The 22,009-nt window shown below is 40.6% G+C and overlaps 1 protein-coding gene across 2 annotated transcripts in view; it reads left to right on the top strand.

Moving 5' to 3' along the window:
* hacd2 (3-hydroxyacyl-CoA dehydratase 2) overlaps nt 1-22,009 on the top strand; it is a 103,413-nt gene that overhangs the window by 8,152 nt on the left and 73,252 nt on the right. For both annotated transcript variants that reach the window (XM_069934779.1, XM_069934780.1), the window contains exons 2-5: nt 4,423-4,540; nt 10,515-10,533; nt 12,819-12,907; nt 15,226-15,347. In XM_069934779.1, the coding sequence (XP_069790880.1) occupies nt 4,423-4,540; nt 10,515-10,533; nt 12,819-12,907; nt 15,226-15,347 (348 nt within the window). The remainder of the gene's footprint in view (nt 1-4,422; nt 4,541-10,514; nt 10,534-12,818; nt 12,908-15,225; nt 15,348-22,009) is intronic.

Raw genomic sequence — 22,009 nt, forward strand, 5'->3', positions numbered from 1 at the left:
GCCAGTGGTTTGGACGAGACTCTAGGGAGGCTGCAGAAGCACTGGATGCAAATCTACAGACACTCTGTGACTCTGGGGGACTCTCTTTTGTTCTCTTTCTTTAACTAAGAAATGTAAGAGGGCCCTAGGTAATTTCTGCCTTGCAGCAGGCAAAAGTGAATTTCATGTAATAGGACACTGTTTTATTACTATGACAATAAATTGAAATTGGATCTTGGTTATAATATGAATGTTTGCACTGTGATATTGCCGCAAAACACTGAATTTCATGAGTTGTTCACGACAATAAATTCTGATTCTGAACAGTAAGCACCAGAGGACATATGTACAAAGTGAAGGCAGAGAAGTTGGGGAGAGATATCAGGGGTATGTATTTTTACGCAGAGAGTTGTGGGTTCCTGGAATGCCTTGCTAAAGATGGTGGTGGAGGCTGAAACATTAGGGACATTTCATAGACTCTTAGACAGGCACATGGATGGAAGAAAAATAAAGGGTTACAGGGTACGGAGGGTTTAATACTTTTTTTTTTAAAGGAATATATGTTGTAGCACAACATCAATGGCTGAAGGGCCTGTAGTGTTCTATGCTTTATCGACCATTGCATCAACATGGTTGTTCCTGCTTAGGTTGCTAGAAATGATTACTCCTAAGAACATGAAGCTACGTCTAGTCTCCGCCTCAGCAATTCGATCCCCACCCACCTTCCCCTCCCCTCCCCCAAAGTCTAAAATCTCCCTTGTTTTGCATTGAAAGAGTGGCCCAAAGCCACTCAACTATAAATCTCCTTCCTGTATTCCAAGTTGTTATTTAATATCTGGCCTAGGACTATGGTGTTGTCAATGAACTTAGAGTTGGAGTGATATGTACCTATGCAGTCTTGGGTGTAGAAGTACAGTAGAAGACTGAGTACACATCCTTATGGGGCACAGTGATCATAGAGGAGATATTATTTTCCAACTGTGGTCTGTTGGAGACAAGTGGGTTCTGAGGCCATGGTCTTGTAGATCAAGGATGAGGTTATGGGGGACAAGGGTATTGGAGGTGGAGCTATGGTTGATAAACGTTTGTTTGGCGTAGGTGTCCAGATGTTTTAGGGCTGAGTATTTGTCATGTACCTGTTTGGACGGTACACAAATTGAAGTGGGTAAAGACTCACAAGAAGGCTAGAGCTGATGTGAGCCACTTCCCAGCCTTTCAAAGTACTTCATGATGATGGATATCAAAGCCACCAATCAGTAAACATTTAGGCATGTTATTGTGCTTTGCTTCAGTCTTGGTCTGATGGTGGCCTTCTTGAATGCTCATTGATGATTAAACCATGTTCCATTCCATTCATAATTCCTCTGCAAGTGAAGCAACCAGTCAGGGATGGGTTGATGAGCCAAGTAAGATTAGCACCATTAAAAAATCCAGACAAGTTTAATGATGAAACTTGAAAAGTGTTGAATCCATTACTTTTGATGTTCAATGCAATTGTCAGGGCTGAGTTTTATCCCAGGGATACCCTTGACCACTCAGTAAATTCAGCAGGGTCCAACCTCCTAAATGCAGTGGCTCTGAGAGTTGATCAAAGCCTACGTATTCTGTGGCATATGCACTGTAAAATCTTTCCACCACCTGCAAGTACAAATCAACTCTCTCTATTTATGTGGATGCAGTTCCAGAATTTCCAAGAAGCTCGATGCCGACAGAACACAGCAGCCTGTTTGATTGGCATCCTATCAACCACCTTGAGCATTCATTCAGTCTACCACAGTAACTGCAATGCGCACCATTTTGATCATTCACTGCAATTACCCACCTTAGCCATTTAACAGCAGCTTCTAAATCAGTAGCATCTTCCATCAAGGAGAACAAGAGTAGCAAGACATTGGAAACCTCTCTACCTCCAGGTTTCCCTCCAAATCGTACGTCACCCTGACTTGGAAATGTATCGCTACCCCTTAATTATCATGATCTACCTGAGATGCATTTGAACAGGTACATGTGTACGATTTTAGTAAGTTGATATACCCTCAAGTCCAAAAGGTTGGTTATGTACAGCACCTTCCATAATGTTTGGGACAAAGACACTTTTTTTTTTTCCTTTATTTGCTCTGATACTCCACAGTTTTAAATTTATAATCAAACAATTCACATGATTAAAGTGCCCATTACAGATGTATTAAAGAGAATTTGTATACATTTTGGTTTGACCTTGTAGAAATTACAGCACTTTTTATACATTGTTCCCCCTATTTTAGGACACCATAATGTTTGGGAGATTTGGCTTCACAGGTGTATAATTTCTTCATTGATGCAGGTATACGAGAGCTAGGCTTGCTTCAAAGCTTTTGATCACCTTTGGAGTCTGAAGCTGCCATTTTTCAACATGAGGACCAGAGTTGTGCCAATGAAAGTCAAAGAAGGCATTATGAGGCTGAAAAACAAGAGAAAATAGTAAGAGACATTGTCCAAACCTTAGAATTACCAAAATCAACAGTTTGGAACATCATTAAGAAGAAAGAGCACATTGGTGAGCTCAGTAATCGCAAAGGGACTGGTACTCCAAGGAAGATCTCCACTGCCGATGACAGGAGAATTCTCATCATAATGAAGCTACAAACAGGAAAATTCTTGAATGGCCAGGTCAGTCATCTGATCTAAATCTATTTGAGCATGCCTTGCATATGCAGAAGAGAAAAGAGTAAAGCTACTCGAAACAAGCAGGGGCTGAAGATAACTGCCGTAAAGACTTGATAGAGCATCACCAGAAAGGATGCTCCGCATCTGGTGATGTCAATGAATCAAAGACTTTAAGTAGTCATTGTATGCAAGGGATATGCTACAAAGTACTAACCATGACTACCTTAATATACATACCATTGCTGTGTCCAAATGCGGTGCCCTGCAATGAAGAGACTATGTCCTATAAAATGCTATAATTTCTACACTGTCAACCAAAATGTACACAAATAGCATTGAATAAAATTTCCAATGTACACTTTAATCTTGTGAATTATTTGATTAAAAATTTAAAGCTGTGGAGCACAGGGGCAAATAAATCTTTTTTAAAAAATGCTTTTTGTCCCAGACATCATGGCGAGCACTGTATCTTTATCTTTATAAAGTGCACTGACCAGCTGAGTTTCTCCAGAATTGTGTTTTAAAAATTGAAATTTAGACATACACCATGCTCTATGCCGCCCAATTTACACCCAATTAACCTACAACTCCAGTATGTTTTGAATGGTGGGAGGAAACTGGAGCCTCCAGGGAAAACCCCCACAGACATGAGGAGAATATACAAACTCTTTACAGACCGTTTGGTTTTCGAACCCCACTGTAAAGGCATTGTGCTGACAGCTATGCAAAGCTGTGCCGCAATAGAGAGATATGGTCCAACCAGGAGAAAGGGGGTTAGCTCAGACAGAGCACTTAGTCAGAAAGGACTATTAAGGTTAAAACCTTGTGTTATTTGATCCTTAGTTAATTTTGTGCTTGTCTCTTTAATAGAACTATGGTTTGTAGTGTGACCATGGTGTCTATGATGTATTATGTTGTAATATCCGCCCACACTAATGACTTGCTCATTATTTGACAATGTGAAGGAGGCATGAGCACGAGAAATTTTTCCTTGAATTTTGTCACTTTAAATTTATTTATCTATATCTTCTGTGTATCTCTTTAAATACTATTGTACCTCTCTTTAAAGTTTGATCTTTATATACATTTTTTATCTCTATCAAACAGTAAATGCTTTGTTATTCATCGTTATGAAAGACTTAATGAATTAAAGCGACATAAAGCAGCAGCCACAGAGTTTGAATTATTGGATTAATGAGGTTTAAATTCGGAATATCATAGCTCATGCTTTTGGAAGGTGGTACTTTTAAATTAGGATATATATTAGAATAAGGAGAGTGTCGTCTATAAGGACAAGTTGGGCTGAAATTGTTTCTCTGCAGTAAAGCTCTATACCATCTTCCACAGGAATGAAGACATCTTTGCAGTCACTTCAGACCCAGATTTTGAATCTGAATGCAAAATGTGCTTGTCTAAAGCTCTTCTGCCCATATGCTTGCTTGTGCATCTCTTCATCTGTACTAATTGGACTCTATAACCTCACAGTCTCTACCTCTGAGCCTCTCATTTTAGATCCCTTTTGCCATCATTTTCCACCTTGTCTGAAATAGTGTCATTTTGTCTTATAGCATTGCTGTACCAATCCAGAATGTTGGTCTGGATGCTGTTGCATTTAAATTGATGGCACTCTATTGAATGGAGCTAGAGTTAGTCTGAGTTAATGGAAAAACTGCTGTTCTAGAAATGGGTAGTGCACTACAGCCAGATCTCTTTAATCCAACTTCTTGTGGATTAAAGCGATCTTTGCCTTGAAAGGTTTTGAGTCCTGTTTATTAAATGCTTCTTCTGTTGCTTCAGGTGGCTGGTCATTGCAGTGGGTCTAATTCGAGCCGGGGTGGCCCGTGGGACCTACCATGGTCTCTACTACTCCATCGAAAAACCACTGAAGTTCTTTCAAACAGGGGCATTGTTGGAGGTGAGTGTTTGCACAACGTCCCATGCTCTTCTCTGGCAGTGCACTCCTTGTATCACAAAAATTATCATAACATTTGGTTAACTTGGGTTTCAGCAAGTGTAGAATCTCCATCTCTGACTGTGGTCACTCCACTGATAAAGATGATACAAATTGCCACATTAAGGGGGGAATGCCTGTTACAAAAGTGGAGGAAATTATATGTTAGCCCCCTTCCACTGGCGACCCAGTTAATTGGCTGTGCAGTGTCCCAGGATAGGAAGTCCTTTGTGCCATTTCCACTGGGACATTAATTGCTTTTCCACTGAACACAATTCATTCCTGGGGATTGGAGTGTTCTACCTTCAACTGGAAACAGATGACCTTCTGCTGTCCCTTTACCACTGGTGTTATCAGCGTGCCAGCATCAGCAAATGCCGGGGATGTGAGTAGGGGTAGAGGTGGTTAATTCCCAGTATGAAATGATGTCATTTGGTGCTGACATTTGGACAGTCTTCTTTTTCCACTGAAGCCTGTCCCAGTAAATTCCCAGTTAATTGCTGGGACAGGGTGCCAGTGGAAAAGGGGCTATCAACAGTAGGTGAATGTGATTAGCAAGGACAGTATTTTTTTAAATTAGATTGTATTCACAATATAAAATATATGGTGCAAGGTCTTTTTACATTTGTAGTGTTTTAGTCATATGCACGTAAAGGAAAAGCTGCAATTTTTTAACATTCAAAGTGTCATTTGTATTTGTATTACAGTTATCATTAACTGTTAGTGTTAATCATTTATTGCACCAGTGCTCATCCCTCCTTTCCCCCCCCCCCCCCCGCGGTTTTTTTTCTATTCTGCTGTTTCGGGGGTTCCCTGCCAATCATTACCACATTTATCACCTTTCTTCAAATGCCCTCAAACTGAGTGACCAAATGATGGGTTCAGAACCATTCACGTTGCTGTGGAGTTGCATTTAGGGCTGGATAAGACCATAAATGAACTTAAATAGTTTTTTTTTAGTAATATTAGGCTTTTTCAGGTGCATTCTATGCTAAGAATGCACCTGAAGAAGCAGAAGCGGCCCTTTAAATTGCCGTTCAGGTGGCAGCATTTAAGGCGCAATGATGGCCACCTGAAGGACACAGCTGCACAGGATGCGGCTCTGAGCACACTCCGGGTCCTGCCCAGTGTCAGCTATGATCAGCAGCCTGACCCTTTAACATTTGCTTTCAGCCTGCTGCATTCAGGTGGCTGGGGGAGCCGCTGAGCTGATTATCCCTCTTGGAGGAGGGTCACGTAGCTCGCCTCAAGAGTGCCTCCTGCACATTCAGGTTGCCTCAAAACAGCCGCATATTGCCTAAACATGCGGCTTTACATGCGGGGCAATTGGCCACCTGAAAGTGCCTATTGGCAGCCTTGTGATCACTGTCATTGATACTGCATTTATTTATTTTAATACAATGAAACCCACAGTATCCAGCAACTATGAGGATTGGTAGATGCCGGATAAATGAATTTTCTGTTTGCTTGAGATTGTGTGTTGCGCAGTTGGTGAACTGACCACTAGGGGGTGCCATTTTTAAACTTGCTTTTTTTTAATCAATTTATTTTCTGCAATTTTTTTTTGCTGGTCACTTGAATTCCGGATAAAAGAGACTTTACAGTAATTCTAAGTTATTAGCTAATAGAATTACAGTAGTCCCCACCCCTTATCGGTGAGCGATATGTTCCAAAACCCTGAAACTGCAAATAGTACCGATATAATATGTATACACACACACGGTGTTTTTTCCTATACATACATACCTATGACAAAGTTTAATTTATAAATTAAGCAAAATATAGCAGCAATAATAATGATAAAATAGAACAATTATAACTATTTTTTTTAAAATAGTTACTTGAACACAAGCACTGTGATACCACAACAGTCGATCTGATAATTGAGGCGGCTACTAAGTGACTAGCAGGCAGGTAACATATACACCGTGGATATGCTGGACAAAGGGGATGATTAACGTCTCGCACTGCGAGATTTTGTCACACTACTCAGAACAGTGCACAATTTAAAATTTATGAATTGTTTATTTCTGGAATTTTCCATTTAATATTTTTGGACTGTGGTTGACTGCGGGCAATTGAAACTGCAGAAAGCAAAACCATAGATAAGAGGGACCACTGTATTAATTCGAATTCATTGCCATTTGAGGGGATTAGAACTTGTTTCTGGCACATTAGACCAGCAAACCAGTGGCTTGAACTAGACATTTAACAGTTGGTTCCCCAATCCATGTCTACTTTGGAACTTAATAATTTGTACAAGGTTCCGAAGCTCTATGGACAAGCACAAGATCTCTCAATTAATCACATTTCACAATGACCCCTTGTCAGATAATTGTTCTATGCAAGGTATCCTATCACCTTGAATTTCAGAGCTGTGGAAGAGACATGCTCTCAGCTTTATATCCTATTTATCTAACTGGTTTATTTTCCTCTTCTCCCATCTTACCAACCTGGACTTCATTAACCATGGTTTACCATATAAGATCAAAACATTCCATTTTCTACTTGAGCATCAGGGTCTCGTTAGAAGAACTGGGTTTTATTTGGAGTACACCAGAATGGAATTTTAGACAACATTTTCTAGTACCTTAAATTGATACTTTTCCTGGCATCTTTTGGTTAGTGTTCATATTTAGTTGTCAAAGTAACATCTTCATCTTTCATTTTCTTAAAGCAGCCGAACAATTGCTGTTCTTAGTAACTTTGATTCCTTGTTTAGTGTTAAATCAAAACAGTTGATTAAAAGTAGATAATGGTCAAATTAATAGTGTAGGTAGATGGTGATCTGGGTGGAGGGGGGGGGGGGGACTCTTTACTGTTGTGAATGGCTTTGGTTGGAAGAAATCCTGGCCTTGTAATGTTGCTGGGGCTACAGGCTGTGGGATGCACTAGTTTTTTAAAAGCTAAAAATAGATTTTATTGACAATAAATTACAAAATGAAAATAGTTCCAAGTCTCTTTGCACTTTTAGTGTCAAGACCATACATTCCCATCATTGTACATTTGTTACATTCACTCTCTACTTACACCATTGCCACCAGGTATTATACCTTTCCCCCACCCCACTCCTCTCCTCTGTTTGAGGGGCTTTCTCTGAGTCTCAGCCCCTGAATGTCTGGTGACAGGACTCTAGACTGTGGTCCTTCCCATAGAGCACTCGCATTAGCTGTGTCAAATTTATTGGGTCCCTCAGCAGGGGCTCCCACAGCCAGCAGCATTTTCTTTCCGATATCTCGATGTGCTGAAATACCAACAAGTTTCGGACAGACCAAAAGGGTCTTTCACTGAGTTGGAGGCATGAGTGCGCAACTACATTATCACCAATCAAAAAAAGTATTTGGAGGCAAACAATCTGAATTCCATTCATTGGTATGTACTGATAATATGAAGAATGTCTCCTTGAACTAGTTTAATAGTTGAGGGGAGAAAATGACTGCAATTTTAGAGTGCCTTTAACACAGTCAGATTAAATAAAGTACTTTTGATATAGAAAGAGAAAACAGGGGGTGTGGCAGAATATGACAAAACATTCAGATTCCAGCAAAACTGGAAAAGATTAGATTATCTTTTTTACACAAGAAGACAGAAAAAAACAATTTAAAAAAAAGCAACATTTTCAACCTGTAGTTATTGTGGGAATGCATAGCTGCAATGTGCCTGCATGTGAGATCTTGTGGCACTCAAACTTCTACTGAGCTTCATTTGACGTGCCAGAGGCCAAGATAGAAGTCGGAGCAGGAATGGAATTAGAGCAGAAAGTTCAGAGTCATGGTAGTGGAGCTGTACAGAGATGCTCAGCGATGATCTTCTGAAACAGTGCACGTGTGATATTGTGGAGAAATCCAGTTAATCCCATTGCCCTGCAATCTTCTCTTGCTGTGTATATTTTGTTTGTCTTGAAATACTCAAAACAATTATCTTTTGAAAGTTATTCCATCCACCATACTATCAAATGTGCATTAGATATCATAACCACTCAATCATAACTATCTTGTTGCAGCCAGATGGGTATATAAGATGCACCAACCACACTAGTATAAATTAAATTGCACAATATGCCAAAGACTAGATAGATATTCAGTGTTGCTGTTGTGAGGGGGAGGGGGAGTGATGTTTCAGTAGCACAGATAGATCCATTAGTTTATGTCTAAGGTATTACAAGACACTGGTAGCTGTTGGAAAATAAACTGTTCTGGAATCAAGAGGTGCTGGACTACTGCCTGAAGCCAGCAGTGAGAAGAGGCTGTGACCAGGGAGATGGTGATCCTTCGTGATATTGGCTACCTTTAGGGAGCATCTCAAGTAGATGACTTCCATGGATGTTGCTCCATTGAAAACATCTCACAATTGGACCATTGTAAACTCTCTTTTTCAATCTTTTTTTGTTTTTTATCATAAATACAATGAAGAAAAGGAAATTAAACTGAAAATACAATATTACATATGTATATGTATCAAGATAGAACAGGGGCCCCCAAACTTTTTAGACCATTGACCCTTTCATGGAATATTTGATCCCTCATTGACCCCTATGCATGAAATCCCAGTGCTGGACAGGGTGGCAGCGCTGGACCGGGAGGGGTTGGTGGCGGGGGTTGGCATTGCTGGACATCGGGGTGGGGATGTCGGCAACACTGGATAGGGGACGTTAACATGGGTACCGTATGTACTCGACTAACAGTTGATCCGTGTTAAATTTAACCCCCCCCTCTATTTTTGGTCTCCGCTGCACGCCCATCCATTTTCCCAATGTTCCAACAGCAAATCCTCATCCCTGATGCCTGCCCATCCGAATCTGCAGATCCTCACCACCGCTGCCCGCCCATCCGAAATCCAAACCGCAGATCCTCACCCCAACGCCCGCTAATCTGAACTGCCGACCACGGATCCTCGCCCCAATGCCTGGCCATTTGAACTCCCGACTGCAGATTCTGGCCCCAGCGGCCGCCCCAATCACCCGACTGCGGATCCTCACCCCGAAGCACACCCATCTGAACTCCCAACCACGGATCCTCACCCTGATGCCATCTGAGCTACCAATGTCCCAATCATGAACATACCACCCAGTCCAGCCATCCGATCTCCCGACACCATGAACAACACAGGTACTCATGAGGTCAAAAGATTGACCCATGTAAAAGTCTGCCCCGCTTTTTTCCCAAAAAATGGTCCAAACAATTTGATGATTACACATACTTCTTTCCGTCCTCCCATTTGCTCTAAATTAATTGAAAGGCCAAAATCAAATACAACATGGCGACCACCAAAGACCACTGTCGCGAGTTGTTGGCCAATGCTGCCATTGGCGCTATTTGCAATCGACCCTCCACCAGTGTTATCAACCCCACAGATGGTCCCATTGACCCTCAGGGGTTGATATCGACCACTTTGGAGACCCTTAAGATAAAACTTCAAACAGTCCCCACTCCACTGCATTCATTGAAGGCAGAAAATGCATCAAAAATATTTTTAATTTAAAAAAAAACACCTAATCTACTCTTTTTTAAAAAAAAGGAAAAATAACCAAAAAAAATTCTGATTAGCTTATCCTGAAGGTTACAAACAATTTGTAGCTTTTGATTCATACAGTGAATAAAAAAAAGACAAAGGTAAGGCTATATCTCACCTGGAAAACTCTCAATTAAAATAAAAAGTTCTACTTCAAGTCACCCTGGATCTTCTGTCAGCTATTAAAATGAATGTTATGGCATAAATTTATATAATTAGTATTACAGCCTAGTTTGCATTCACCAAATGATGAAATACCAGGCAGGCTTCCTTAAGGCATCTTCAGTGAATAGGGTGCTTACTGCGAAGTAGCCAAACTCTTGAACATATTTTGACATACTATAACTTAGTTTAAAAATGAGTAAAGATTTGCAAGTGCATTGCTAAATGTGTCTCTTTTTCTTCCCCCCCCCCCTCCCCCCACCAGATTCTTCATTGTGCTGTAGGTATGTATGTACTTCTCTTTAACCTGGGGATACAGTATGGTAACTTCTGGCCCATGCTGCCCAAATACTAAACCCATATGTTTTGGAGGGTGGGAGGAAACCAGAACACCTGGAGGAAACCCACACAGGTCACAGAGAGAATGCGTAAACTCCTTTTGGGCAGATTAAAAAAAACTTTATTTAATATTTTCAAAACAAAAACTTTTACAAAGTCCATAATATAAAAATGAAAACTACAACTATCCCACCCCCTTCCTCCCACCCTCAGCAACCCCACAAGGGAAGCATAAAGAAAATTTTAAAAAATACATACAGCAGTTTAAGATATTACTAAATTCATACATTTCAAATAAAGCAACCATATCTTAACAAAAAAAAATCATAATTATCATGCAAATTGTATGTTATTTTCTCCATATAAATACAGGACCTCAACTCATTACGCCCATGATTTACATTTATCTCAACTTCGTCTTTCCAAGAAATCGCAACACATTTAATTGCTACAGCCAATGCTAAATGTAAAAATGCTGTCTGAAATTTATCTAACCCCAAATCCATAAATGGAGCAGTATAACCCAACAAGAAAAAAATTGGGACCTAACAAAAATGGGATTTTAAACAAATTTTGAAGAAATTCCCTAATTTTATGCCAAACGGAATGTAAAAATGTTCCTACCATAATCCACATCTAAACCACAACTCTGAGTTACTAAATCCATATTTTTTTTCAATTTCTCAGGGGTTAGATATAACTGATGCAAAAAATTATAATTAATCATACTATATCTTACATTAAACAATTTAGTCACATCATCAAAACACATCGTCTCCCAATCGACCTGATTAATATCACAAATTAAATCATTTTCTCATTTAATCCTAGATTTATCTAAATTTATTTTATCCATAGTGTCTTGTAACAACACATACATCTCTGAAATAAAACCCTTATTTGAAAACTGAGAAATCATAAACTCAAATTTCGGTAACTCTTACAGGCAGATTTGAACCCAGTTCGTTGGTGCTGTATTAGCCTTGCACTAACTGTGCTGCCCTAAAACCATAATGTGGTGATATATAGAATCATGTATAGTGGACAATTTTTATAAAGTATCACCCTTCTAACATTCAGATTATAAATTAATAATACCCTTATGGATGAAGGATGATGTATACACTGAACTTTAGCCAAACTTTGCCAAGTAGGATCTGCTATATTTGTAATAACATACTTGTGTCCTGGTTTAGTTACTTAACTGAGGGGGACTGGATTCTCTAATGAAGCTGAGTCTCAAGGTTCTTATTCCTAGCGATTAATAATTTGACAGAATCAAAAAGTAAAGTTTGGTGCATTAATATACATGCAGGTTCACATAGCTTATTGCTGTAAGCTGGATGGTGCCTGAAAAGATGGTGTAACAATTTTCAATGATAACTTAATAAACGAAGTTGGGTGAACACATAGTACAACATAGGACCTTTGGCCTACAAAGTTTGCGATCATGGTTCCAAATTTAAATTAAATCTCTTCTGCGTGTATGTGATCTGCACCTTTCCATTCACTGCATATTCATGAGCATAAGATATGGGAGCAGAGGCTCAATGGCCCATCAAGTCCACTCCACCATTCTAACGTGAGCTGATGCATTTTCGCACTCAGCCCCACTCCCCTGCCTTCCAGCCATAACCATAACCATTGATGCCCTGACTATTTGGGTACCTATCAATCTCTGCCTTAAATACCACTTATTGGGTAAAGAAATTCCACCGCATCTCTGTTTTAAATGGGTGATTTTCAAACTTGGAATTGTGCTCTCTTGCCCAAGTCTCCCCATCCTTGGAAACAACTTTTCAAAATTCATAATGTTTCTGAGATCCCCACTCATTCTTCTGAATTCCAAGGAGAACAGTTCAAGAGCCATCTAATGTTCCTTATATGCTAATCCCTTCATTCCAGGAATCATTCTTGTGAATCTTCTCTGAACCTCTCCAATGCCAGCACATCCTTTCTTAAATAAGAAGCCCAAAACTGTACCCTGTAGATTGGTTTGCCCATGAAAGAGTGGATAGGTCATGTTGCAGCTCTACAAATCTCTGAAGGCAATTCATCAATCCATTCTCGGCTATGTCTTCAAATGCTTTGATTTCAACGTCTCCAATCTCCCTCTTTAAGAATCAACTGAAGAACTGATCTCTTTTGTTTGGATTTTTTGTTATCTAATGTCATTCCCTTGACTAGCCTTGGCTCATTTCATGGACGTTACTGTTCTTTTTCTCAACAGGAATTGTTCCATCTTCTGTGGTCCTGACAGGGTTCCAGGTGATGTCACGTGTATTCTTGACCTGGGCAGTTACACACAGTGTGAAACAGGTAAGGGGGGATTGAAGGGAAATGTCTGTGGTTGTATTTGGATAGGTTTCTGTTGCCCTTCCATTTATGATTGGGGGATACTTCTTGCCTGCTGTTTCTGGGGGAGAATGTTGTATTATACCTTGTTAGAGTGACTACTTTAACATGATCCATTGTTATTCCTGTTCTGCCTTGGAAGTAATAGAGTCACAGTATGTGGAAACAGGCTTTTCAACCCAACATTCCAAAATTTCCCACCCACCTGCCTGCAGTTGGCCCATATCCCTACAAACCCATCTGATCCATGTATCCATCCAATTTTTTCTTCAAAAATGAAACATTACCAGCCTCAACCACCTCCAGCAGCCCATTTCATACATTCTTTTGGGTTTTTTTTAAAGTTACCCTTCAGATTCCTAATAAATCTTTCTCTTATCACCTTAAATTGATGTCTGCTGATTAACAATTCCCCTACATCAAGACAAAAGACTGTGTTCACCTGATCTATTTCTCTCACAATTTTGTCCACCTCAGTGAGATCACCCCTCATCCTCCTGTGCTCCAAGGAGAAAAGCTCCAGCCTGTTCAACTTCTTCCTTTAGCTCAACCTTGTAACATCCTTGTATGTCTTCTCTGCACCCTCTCCAGTTTGACCACATCATTCCTACAGCACTGGGACCAAAACTGAGCACAGTGCTCCCAATGATGCCCCATCAATGTCTTGTACAGCTGGAATATGACCTCCCAGCTTCTATACTCAATATTTCAACTGTTGAAGGTGAATATGCTGCGTCTCTTTGACCACACTATCGGCCTGTGGTGTCACTTTCAAGATTCTACGTACCTGCTCTACAACTCTCCCCAGATCCCTACCATTCACTGTGTAGGACCTACCCATGTTAGACAACAAATTCCTCTGTATTAAATTCCACTGACCATTCCTTTGCCAACCATTCATCATCACCCTCTGCTTTCTTTCATGAAGCCAATTTTCTGTCCATTTGGCTATTTCTCCTTGGACTCAATGTGATCTAGAGCAGCCTACCATGTGGAACCTTATCGAATGCCTTGATAAAAATCCATTATCACACGCCATTGTGACTTGGAAATGTTCCACCACTGTCACTAGGTCCAATTCCTGCACCTCCCTCCCAAACAGCATTGTGATTATACTTCTACCTCAAAAACTGCAGCAGTTCTGGCAGGCAACTTATCACCACCCCTCCAGGTCAATGAGAAACGAGAAATGAAATGTTGCCTTGGCCTGCAAAGCCCACATCGCTTGGATGAATTAAAATAAAAATAGACATGTAGTTTAAAAAAAAAATTAAAAACAGAAAGAGTTTAACGGTCAGTGACGGTGTCACATTTATTGGAATGTCATCCATAGTTCTGTGAAAGTCACAGGTTCGGTTTAGCACAGACTTGTTCTCCTACTATTTCAGTAGATGGATCATAAACAGGAGCAGGAGTTGGCCATCTGGCCTGTCAAGTCTGCATTGCACCTCCATTTAATACTGTCATGGCTGATCTGGCAATGGACTCGGCTTCACCTGTCTATCTTTCCACCATAACTCTGAATCACCCCCCCAACAGTACAAAAATCTATCCATGAATAAGGCAGCTTCTTCTTCCTTCGACAGAGAAATCCACAGATTCACTACTATATGGGGAAAACCAATTCTTCTTCGTTTCCATCCTAAATCTATTCCCTCGAATCTTGAGCCTATGGCCCTTAGTTCTAGTATCACCTACCAGTGGGAAAAATCGTACCTGCCTAAATCTTCTCTATCCTTTTCATAATTGTGCAGTAAAACCTTTATTAACTGGCACCAATGGAAATTGGTAAATAAGTGAATTTTCCGGTTGCGTGTTGTGTGATTGGCGAACTAACAGCAAGACGAGCCAATTTTAAACATCCACATTTTTTACCTATTTATTTTCTGCAACATTTTGTTTGCTGGTTGCTTGAGGCTGCCGGATGCTTGAGTTCCGATAACAGGGGATTTACTATATAAGTTTCAATGCGATTCCCTCTCATTATTCTGAATTCCAATGAGTATTGCTCTAGACAACTCGATCTCTCCTTGTTGACCAACTCTTAATCTCTAGAATCGATTTGGTGAACCTCCTTGCACCTCCTCCAATGTCAGTGTATCTTTTTTCAATTAAGACTGGATCTGTCAGCTGCATTCCTAGTACAACCTGACCAGAGCCCTTGCAGTTACGGCAGGAGGTGCTGCACTCTCAGTCATGCCAACATTTGGATTTTTGTTTCAGCTGAAACCCCGCCACAGGAGAAATTTTTCTCTCATTCACTCCTTCCTTTGTTTTCCCAGGTTCAGAGTGAAGACAGCGTGCTCCTGTTCGTTGCAGCCTGGACACTGACTGAGATTGTGCGTTATTCCTTCTACACTTTCAGCCTGCTGAACCATCTGCCCTACCCCATTAAATGGGCCAGGTAACACCTCGCCAAAGAGGCCCACTTGCTCTGGCAAGGTTTAAATTCAGTTTAAGTCTATTTGTCACATTATACCTATTACAGTAAGGATTTTTCCATCCCAGTCATATCTCACATTCATACTAACATGCCAATGGTCGGATACTTAATAATACGGAGGAACAGATGGGCCTTGGGGTCCAAATCCATGCATCTCTCAAGGTTATTGCTCAGGTTGATAGGATAGAAGGCCTGTGGGGTGCTGAGCTTCATGAATAGGGGGTTTGTGTTCAAGAGTGGATAGGTCATGTTGCAGCTCTACAAATCTCTGGTGAGACAATACTTGAAGTATTTGTGTTCAATCTGGTCAACTCATTATAGGAAGGATGTGGAAGCTATGGAGAGGGTGCAAAAATTGACCAGGATGTTGCCTAGATTGGAAAACAATGAGGCAAGGATAGCAGAGCTGAGACTTTTCTCTTTGGAGTGCAGAAGGATGAAAGGTGACTTAATAGAGGTCTACAAGATTCTGAGAAACATAGATAAGGTGGACAGCCAGCGCTTTTATCCCCCAGGCTAAGAAATAGAAAACACCAAGGAACATCTCTACAAAGTGACGAGAGGAAAGTTTAGGGGAGACATCAAGGGTAATTCTTTTTATACAGAGTTGTGGATGCCTGGAATGTCTTGCCAGGGCAGATGGTGAAGGCTGAAACATTAGGAACATTTAAGAGACTCTTCTACAGATACTTGGATGAAAGAAAAATAGGGAGTTACGAGGTAGGAAGGATTTTGTACTTTTTTTTTAGTAGGAATATATAGGTCGGCACAGCATCGAGGGCCAAAGGGCATATATTGTCCTGTAATGTTCTGTTTTATGCTAAGTAGAAGGGCAAGAGCACAATTCCCTAAAGATACAATGTAAGGAAAGATAAATTAGCACCATGATAGGACTGGAGCAGGGGTGGCCAAACTGGAACTTGTGAGCCACATTTGACTTGAATACATGGCTTGCGGATGCAATTTGGCTGTGTAGTGTTAGTGGGCATGGCATGTGATTGTGGCACATGTGACTTTGTGGCAGGCAGTGGAATTAGCAGAGTATAAGTGTGATCCTCGCCACCCATCCAAGCTCCCAACTCCCCTGGACTAGAGTAAATTATGGGCACCTGCCTACATTTTGTTCATACCTTGATGAAGGTTCGAAACCAAAACATGAGTTATGTATCTTTATTTTTGCTATATAAAGTACACTGTTTAACCTGCTGAGTTTCCCTAGCCTTGTGCTTTCATAGCATGACAGCACTGTGGGGTTCATTCAGGTGCCTGAAGGCTGCAGGGCAGAAACTGTCTTTAAGCCTTTTGGTGGGTGGTTTCACACACTTAAGCCTTCTCCCCATGGGATGAGGGAAAAGTGGGCATGTCCAGGGTCTGATAGGCCTTTCAGAATGTTGACTGTGTTTCCTAGGTGGCGGGAATTATAGCTGGAGTCTAAAGAGTGTAGGGAAGTTTGCCTTGTGTTCTGAGCTGCATTCACTGCTTTATTTGTGGCTTGCACTGTATCGCTTTTTTTTTTTTTTTAAATTTTTTTATTTTTCACACCATAAATCACATTAGCCATGATATACACTATTTCTTTTTCACACATATACAGTGACTTTTTCTCCCCCCCCCCCTTTCCCACTGTATCGCTTTTTTGATGCTAAAATTGCTTATTTCATGCAGCCATTGGTAATTCAATTGATGCTGAGTGCATCATATCAAGAGGTAATGTAACAATTTTCCCCAAGTTTTTCATGGAAATTATTTTTATGGTGTCTTTGTGTTTCATTTCTCCATTTCCTAATTTTTTAGTAAACTCCAGGCAATCTCTCTGCAGATGGATTACCTGCCAAATACAATTGCATCTAGGTTTTCAATTTAATAATTTAATATTTTGTTTGTACATTCTCCCCCCCCACCATGTCCGCTTGGGTTTCCTTCGGGAGCTCCAGTTTCCTCCCACATTCCAAAGACTTGGGCAGTTCAATTGGCTCCATGAGTGTATTCGGGCAGCACATATGTTCCTGGACCAGAAGGGCCTGTTATTGTGTTGTATCTCTAAATTTAAAATCATTAATTTTTTTTCTCCAATATATGATGCTTTATTACAGGCTGACCATATGTTGGCTTCAGTACCTGGTGAAATTACTGGTGTTGTCTTATGAAATAACCAGCTGACACAAAAGTAACACCTCCCAGTAATTTATCATTGTCTAAGATCTTGCAGTGTCCAATCTAATGTTTCAATGGTTGCTTTGTAAGCCATTATACAATCATCCCAGACAAAATATTTGCAGTCTTTGAGAATTTACTTTTTCATTTGCATTTCCCCAGCAATGCCATGTTTAGAGTCACCACTTTTGTCCTGCAAATTGGAGAAACAGCACCTTGTATTCCATCTGAGCACTCTTCAACCAGATGGAAGTAACATTGACTTATCGAATTTCTCTTAAACTCCAAGTGTGTGTGTGTGTGTGTGTGAGAGGGAGAGAGAGAGAGAGAGAGAGAGAGAGAGGGGGGGGGAGGAGAGGGGGAGAGGAGAGGGGGGGAGAGGAGAGGGGGGGAGAGGAGAGGGGGGGAGAGGAGAGGGGGGGGAGAGGAGAGGAGGGGGAGAGGAGAGGGGGGGGAGAGGAGAGGGGGGGGAGAGGAGAGGGGGGGGGAGAGGAGAGGGGGGAGAGGAGAGGGGGGGAGAGGAGAGGGGGGGAGAGGAGAGGGGGGGAGAGGAGAGGGGGGGGAGAGGAGAGGGGGGGGAGAGGAGAGAGAAGGACATTTCAAGCCAGGCCTCCGCCTGGAGGCTGGGTACAAGCACGGAGGGAAACTTAAAACTTATCTTTCATAGAGCAGCCCTAAAAGGCTGCTCCAACATCGCATTCATGTTGAGTGGCAACTCATAACATCTCTGGATCTGATGGAGGTGGGGCAATTAGTGCTGTAGTGCCACCCGTCATAAATACACGGCAGAGCAATGGCCGTCTTCCCTACTCATAATCCTCCATGTAGCTGGAACCGCTCCAGCTGCGTCGGGGGTATTATGGGTTGGGAAGGTGGCCAGTGCTCTATGCGTTTTGAGCCGCAGAGTGCGACTTTGAAGGCTGAAGAGGCCTGGTGAGGCTGTCAAAGCCTGCACCAGCTGCCCCCAACAGCTCCCGCCAGCCCCCGCTGCCTTAAGGGGGTCATGGAGGGAGAGGGGTGAGTGAGGAGATGGGTAACGGGCTGACAGCATCATCAGCCCGCCCTACCAGCTGCTTGTAGCGGCTGTATATTCATATGGGACAGCAGAGCATAGCACTGAGTCAATTATCCTTCCCTGAGAAGGGTTGGATTCAGCGCATTCAGAAAGGTAAGTCTCTAGCCTTTACAGTTGGGCATTTTCCTTGCATGAAAGGGCTTAGAAAGAGACAGAGACACATATTTTATTTTTGTTATATATCTTTAGATCAGCTATTCTCAACATTTTTATCGCTACGTCCCCCTTGGGACTTGGCTCAAAGTTTGAGCCCCTTCCCTGCGAAGCACTCAAGTTCAGTTGGTTTCTTTCTTTTTCAATCTTTTTATTAACATTTCATAACACAGCATAAGGAGAAGAGAAATAACACAATTAAAATGGTAAAGTGGAATCCCGTTATAACGTGATAGTTAGGGTCCAAAATATCACATTACAAAAAAAAGCGGGGTCACACTAAATCGGGGTTTCACTACTGTGTAGAATATATACACACATCGATCACAGCAGCAACCCCACCACCCCTTCTGCTCATGGCAGCACTTACCCCCACTCCCTATTCACAGCAGCATTCGCCCCCCCACACCCCCCCCCCATTCTCAGCAGCACGCACAACCACGCCCTCATCAGTGCAATGAATTCCCCACCAAGATAAACATTACTGTACTGTACTTAATCATTTAGATGTGCCACTTCTAAACATCCGATGCGCCACAGGGTGGCCATCCTTGGTGCTGCACCTTTTAAAATGGGCTCACTTAACGTCCTATCTCAAAGAATGGAACTTTGACATAAAGGGGTCCAATTACTCATCATGTTCTATCCGAATGCGCGTTAAATCGGGTTCCATTGTATGTCCAAGTCTACACAGTAGAGGTATCATAAATTCCAAAAAGTGAAAATGTGACATATTAGAAATAATTCTCCTAACAAAGAAAACAGAGATAAAGAAATAATTATATATTTTTTAAAAACCCAACTATTCTACTTAAAAATAAACAACTGAGTGGCCTACCCTAGGATCTGTCAAATAGTTTAAAACGTAGCTCCGGTCCACTCCTACAGATAACAAAAATGACAAGAATTATATTGCGTCTGGAAAGGAAGAGTTAATTCATAGAATAACGCCAGTTATATACCATGAAAGTAATCATAAATGAAAGTAATATATAAATGGCTTCCATGTTTCTTCAAATTGAATAGTTTTATATAAAGTATGACTTCAGATTTTTTTTCTAGATTTAAGAAAGACGTAACATGAGAAAGCCATTGAAATAATGTAGGGGAATCAGTCTTTCCACTTAAGTAAAATGGCTCTTCGAGCTAATAGTGTCAAAAAATCTATAACTTGATATGTAAAAGTAGGTAAACAACTACATCTGAAATTCCAAAAAGAGCAGTTAAGGGGTTAGGTTATAATAGAATAACCAGTATCATTGATGGTTTTAAAAATCTTTCCAAAGTTTTCTCATTTGGAACGTGACCAAAACATATGAATCACTGAAGCCATCTCAGTATTGCATCTATCACAAGTAGAGCTCATATTAGGAAAGATGCGAGCTAGTTTATCTTTAGACATATAAGCTCTATGAACTATTTTAAACTGTATTAAAGAATGACATGCAAAAAGTGAAGAAGTATTAACTAGTCTAGTAATTTTTCCCCATGTTTCAGGAGATAATGTTGGTTGAAGTTCCGATTCCTATGTTTGGGACTGATCTCAAATTTAATATAAGAGTATAAATAGTACTAATTAAACCCTTCTGAAAGGGGTTTAACCAGAACAAAGTGTCAAGTAAATCTGGTTGTTGTAATGTTAGATAATTAGACATTATTGTTTGCAGGAAATTCCTATTCTGTAGATACCTAAAAAAAAAAATGAGTTTATGGTAAATTATATTTGGTAGAAAGTTGTTCAAAAGACATTAAACCACCATCATTGAATAAATCTACAAGAGATCATTTCTTTAATCTTCCAAATAAGGAAGGTTTGGTCCAGAGTAGATAGTGTAATAAAAATAATAATTAAGATATATATTAGCCAAGGCATAATTTTTAGTCCAAAAAACATTTGAAATTGACAGCAAATACTTAATTAATATTTAATAATTGGATTGGAAATATACCTACTGATCTTAGATAGTCAAAAGAGGTAATGCTGGTCCAAAAAAAAGCTAAGGAATATTCTGGACAGACTTCAATTCCAAATCTACCCAAATTGGATGATCAAATTTATCAAAGTAATAAATCTAAAAACATCATATAGTGAATATTAACTGTCCAATAGTAAAATCTCAAATTCGGTAAGGCCTTACCACCATCCTCCTTGGGTTTCTGTAAGAGAAGCTTATTCAATCTGGCCCCTTACCATTCCAAATATAAGATGAAATCATAGAATCAATATTATCAAAATAAGATTTTGGAATAAAAATTGGGACAGTTTGAAATAGATCATTGAAATTGATTACATAAACACAAAAAAATATATGATTTCAGTTCCTGGCCCACCACCCCACACCCATTAAATGTGCTGTGGCTGCTTTAGTTGTGCATATCCATGCCACCAGGGCATGCAGTTGAAATGAAAGAGGAATTAATCCTTGAAAATGAATATTCTCATTTGTTCACTGACTGATGTGGCCTGGTTTCTGTTCCATTCCACAGCTTTTGTGACAAAGTGAAATCTGTGTTTAAAATCCTGACAACAACCCTTCGTAGCTAAAAGTTCCCCACCCAAGCTGCCGTGCTTGTGTTTTTTTTTAGCTTTGCCTACTGATGCAATTTATTTTCTTTTTTTTTCTTCACAGCTTTAAGAATGGGGTGAAATGTATATAGAGGAAGGGTCCCCTTCATTCCACATAACCCACAGCCTCTCTGCAGGAGATGCTATAAGGCATGAACTTTTCAGTGCATATAATCTACAGAACTGTGGCTTTGTTTTGTTTTCTGTGTGTTAGCTGCTCACCTGTGTTAACTGGGGAATGTCAAAGTAATCTTCTTTAACTGTTGGCCTTGCCTTCAAAGTTGTAGTTTGACATTAACTGCGATTTAGAGCAATCCTATTGCCTTGTAGAAGTGTAAGTACAGAATCAATTCTGCACCTGCAAAATGCCTGCCAGGACTGTACAGCAGCAGGCTGCACTGACCTTTCGAGTGAAAGACAAAAGTCTGCAGACGCTGCGGTTGTAGTAAAAATACATGGAATTGCTGGAGGATCTATGGTCTAATACGTCGGTAGTATATCTTTACCACCTTATTGACGCTGAGAGATACCTGAGACCCTCCAGCATCTCTGTGTGTTTGTGCTGACTTTTCTGCCTGTTTGACAATTCAATAAGACCATGGTTGATATGATTTTATCTTCAATTCTGGCCGATCTTTATGCCCATCTGCACTAATCCCTTTTACCTGCATTGGG

Source organism: Narcine bancroftii, chromosome 4 (genome assembly GCF_036971445.1).
Source record: "Narcine bancroftii isolate sNarBan1 chromosome 4, sNarBan1.hap1, whole genome shotgun sequence".
NCBI classification, from domain to species: domain Eukaryota; kingdom Metazoa; phylum Chordata; class Chondrichthyes; order Torpediniformes; family Narcinidae; genus Narcine; species Narcine bancroftii.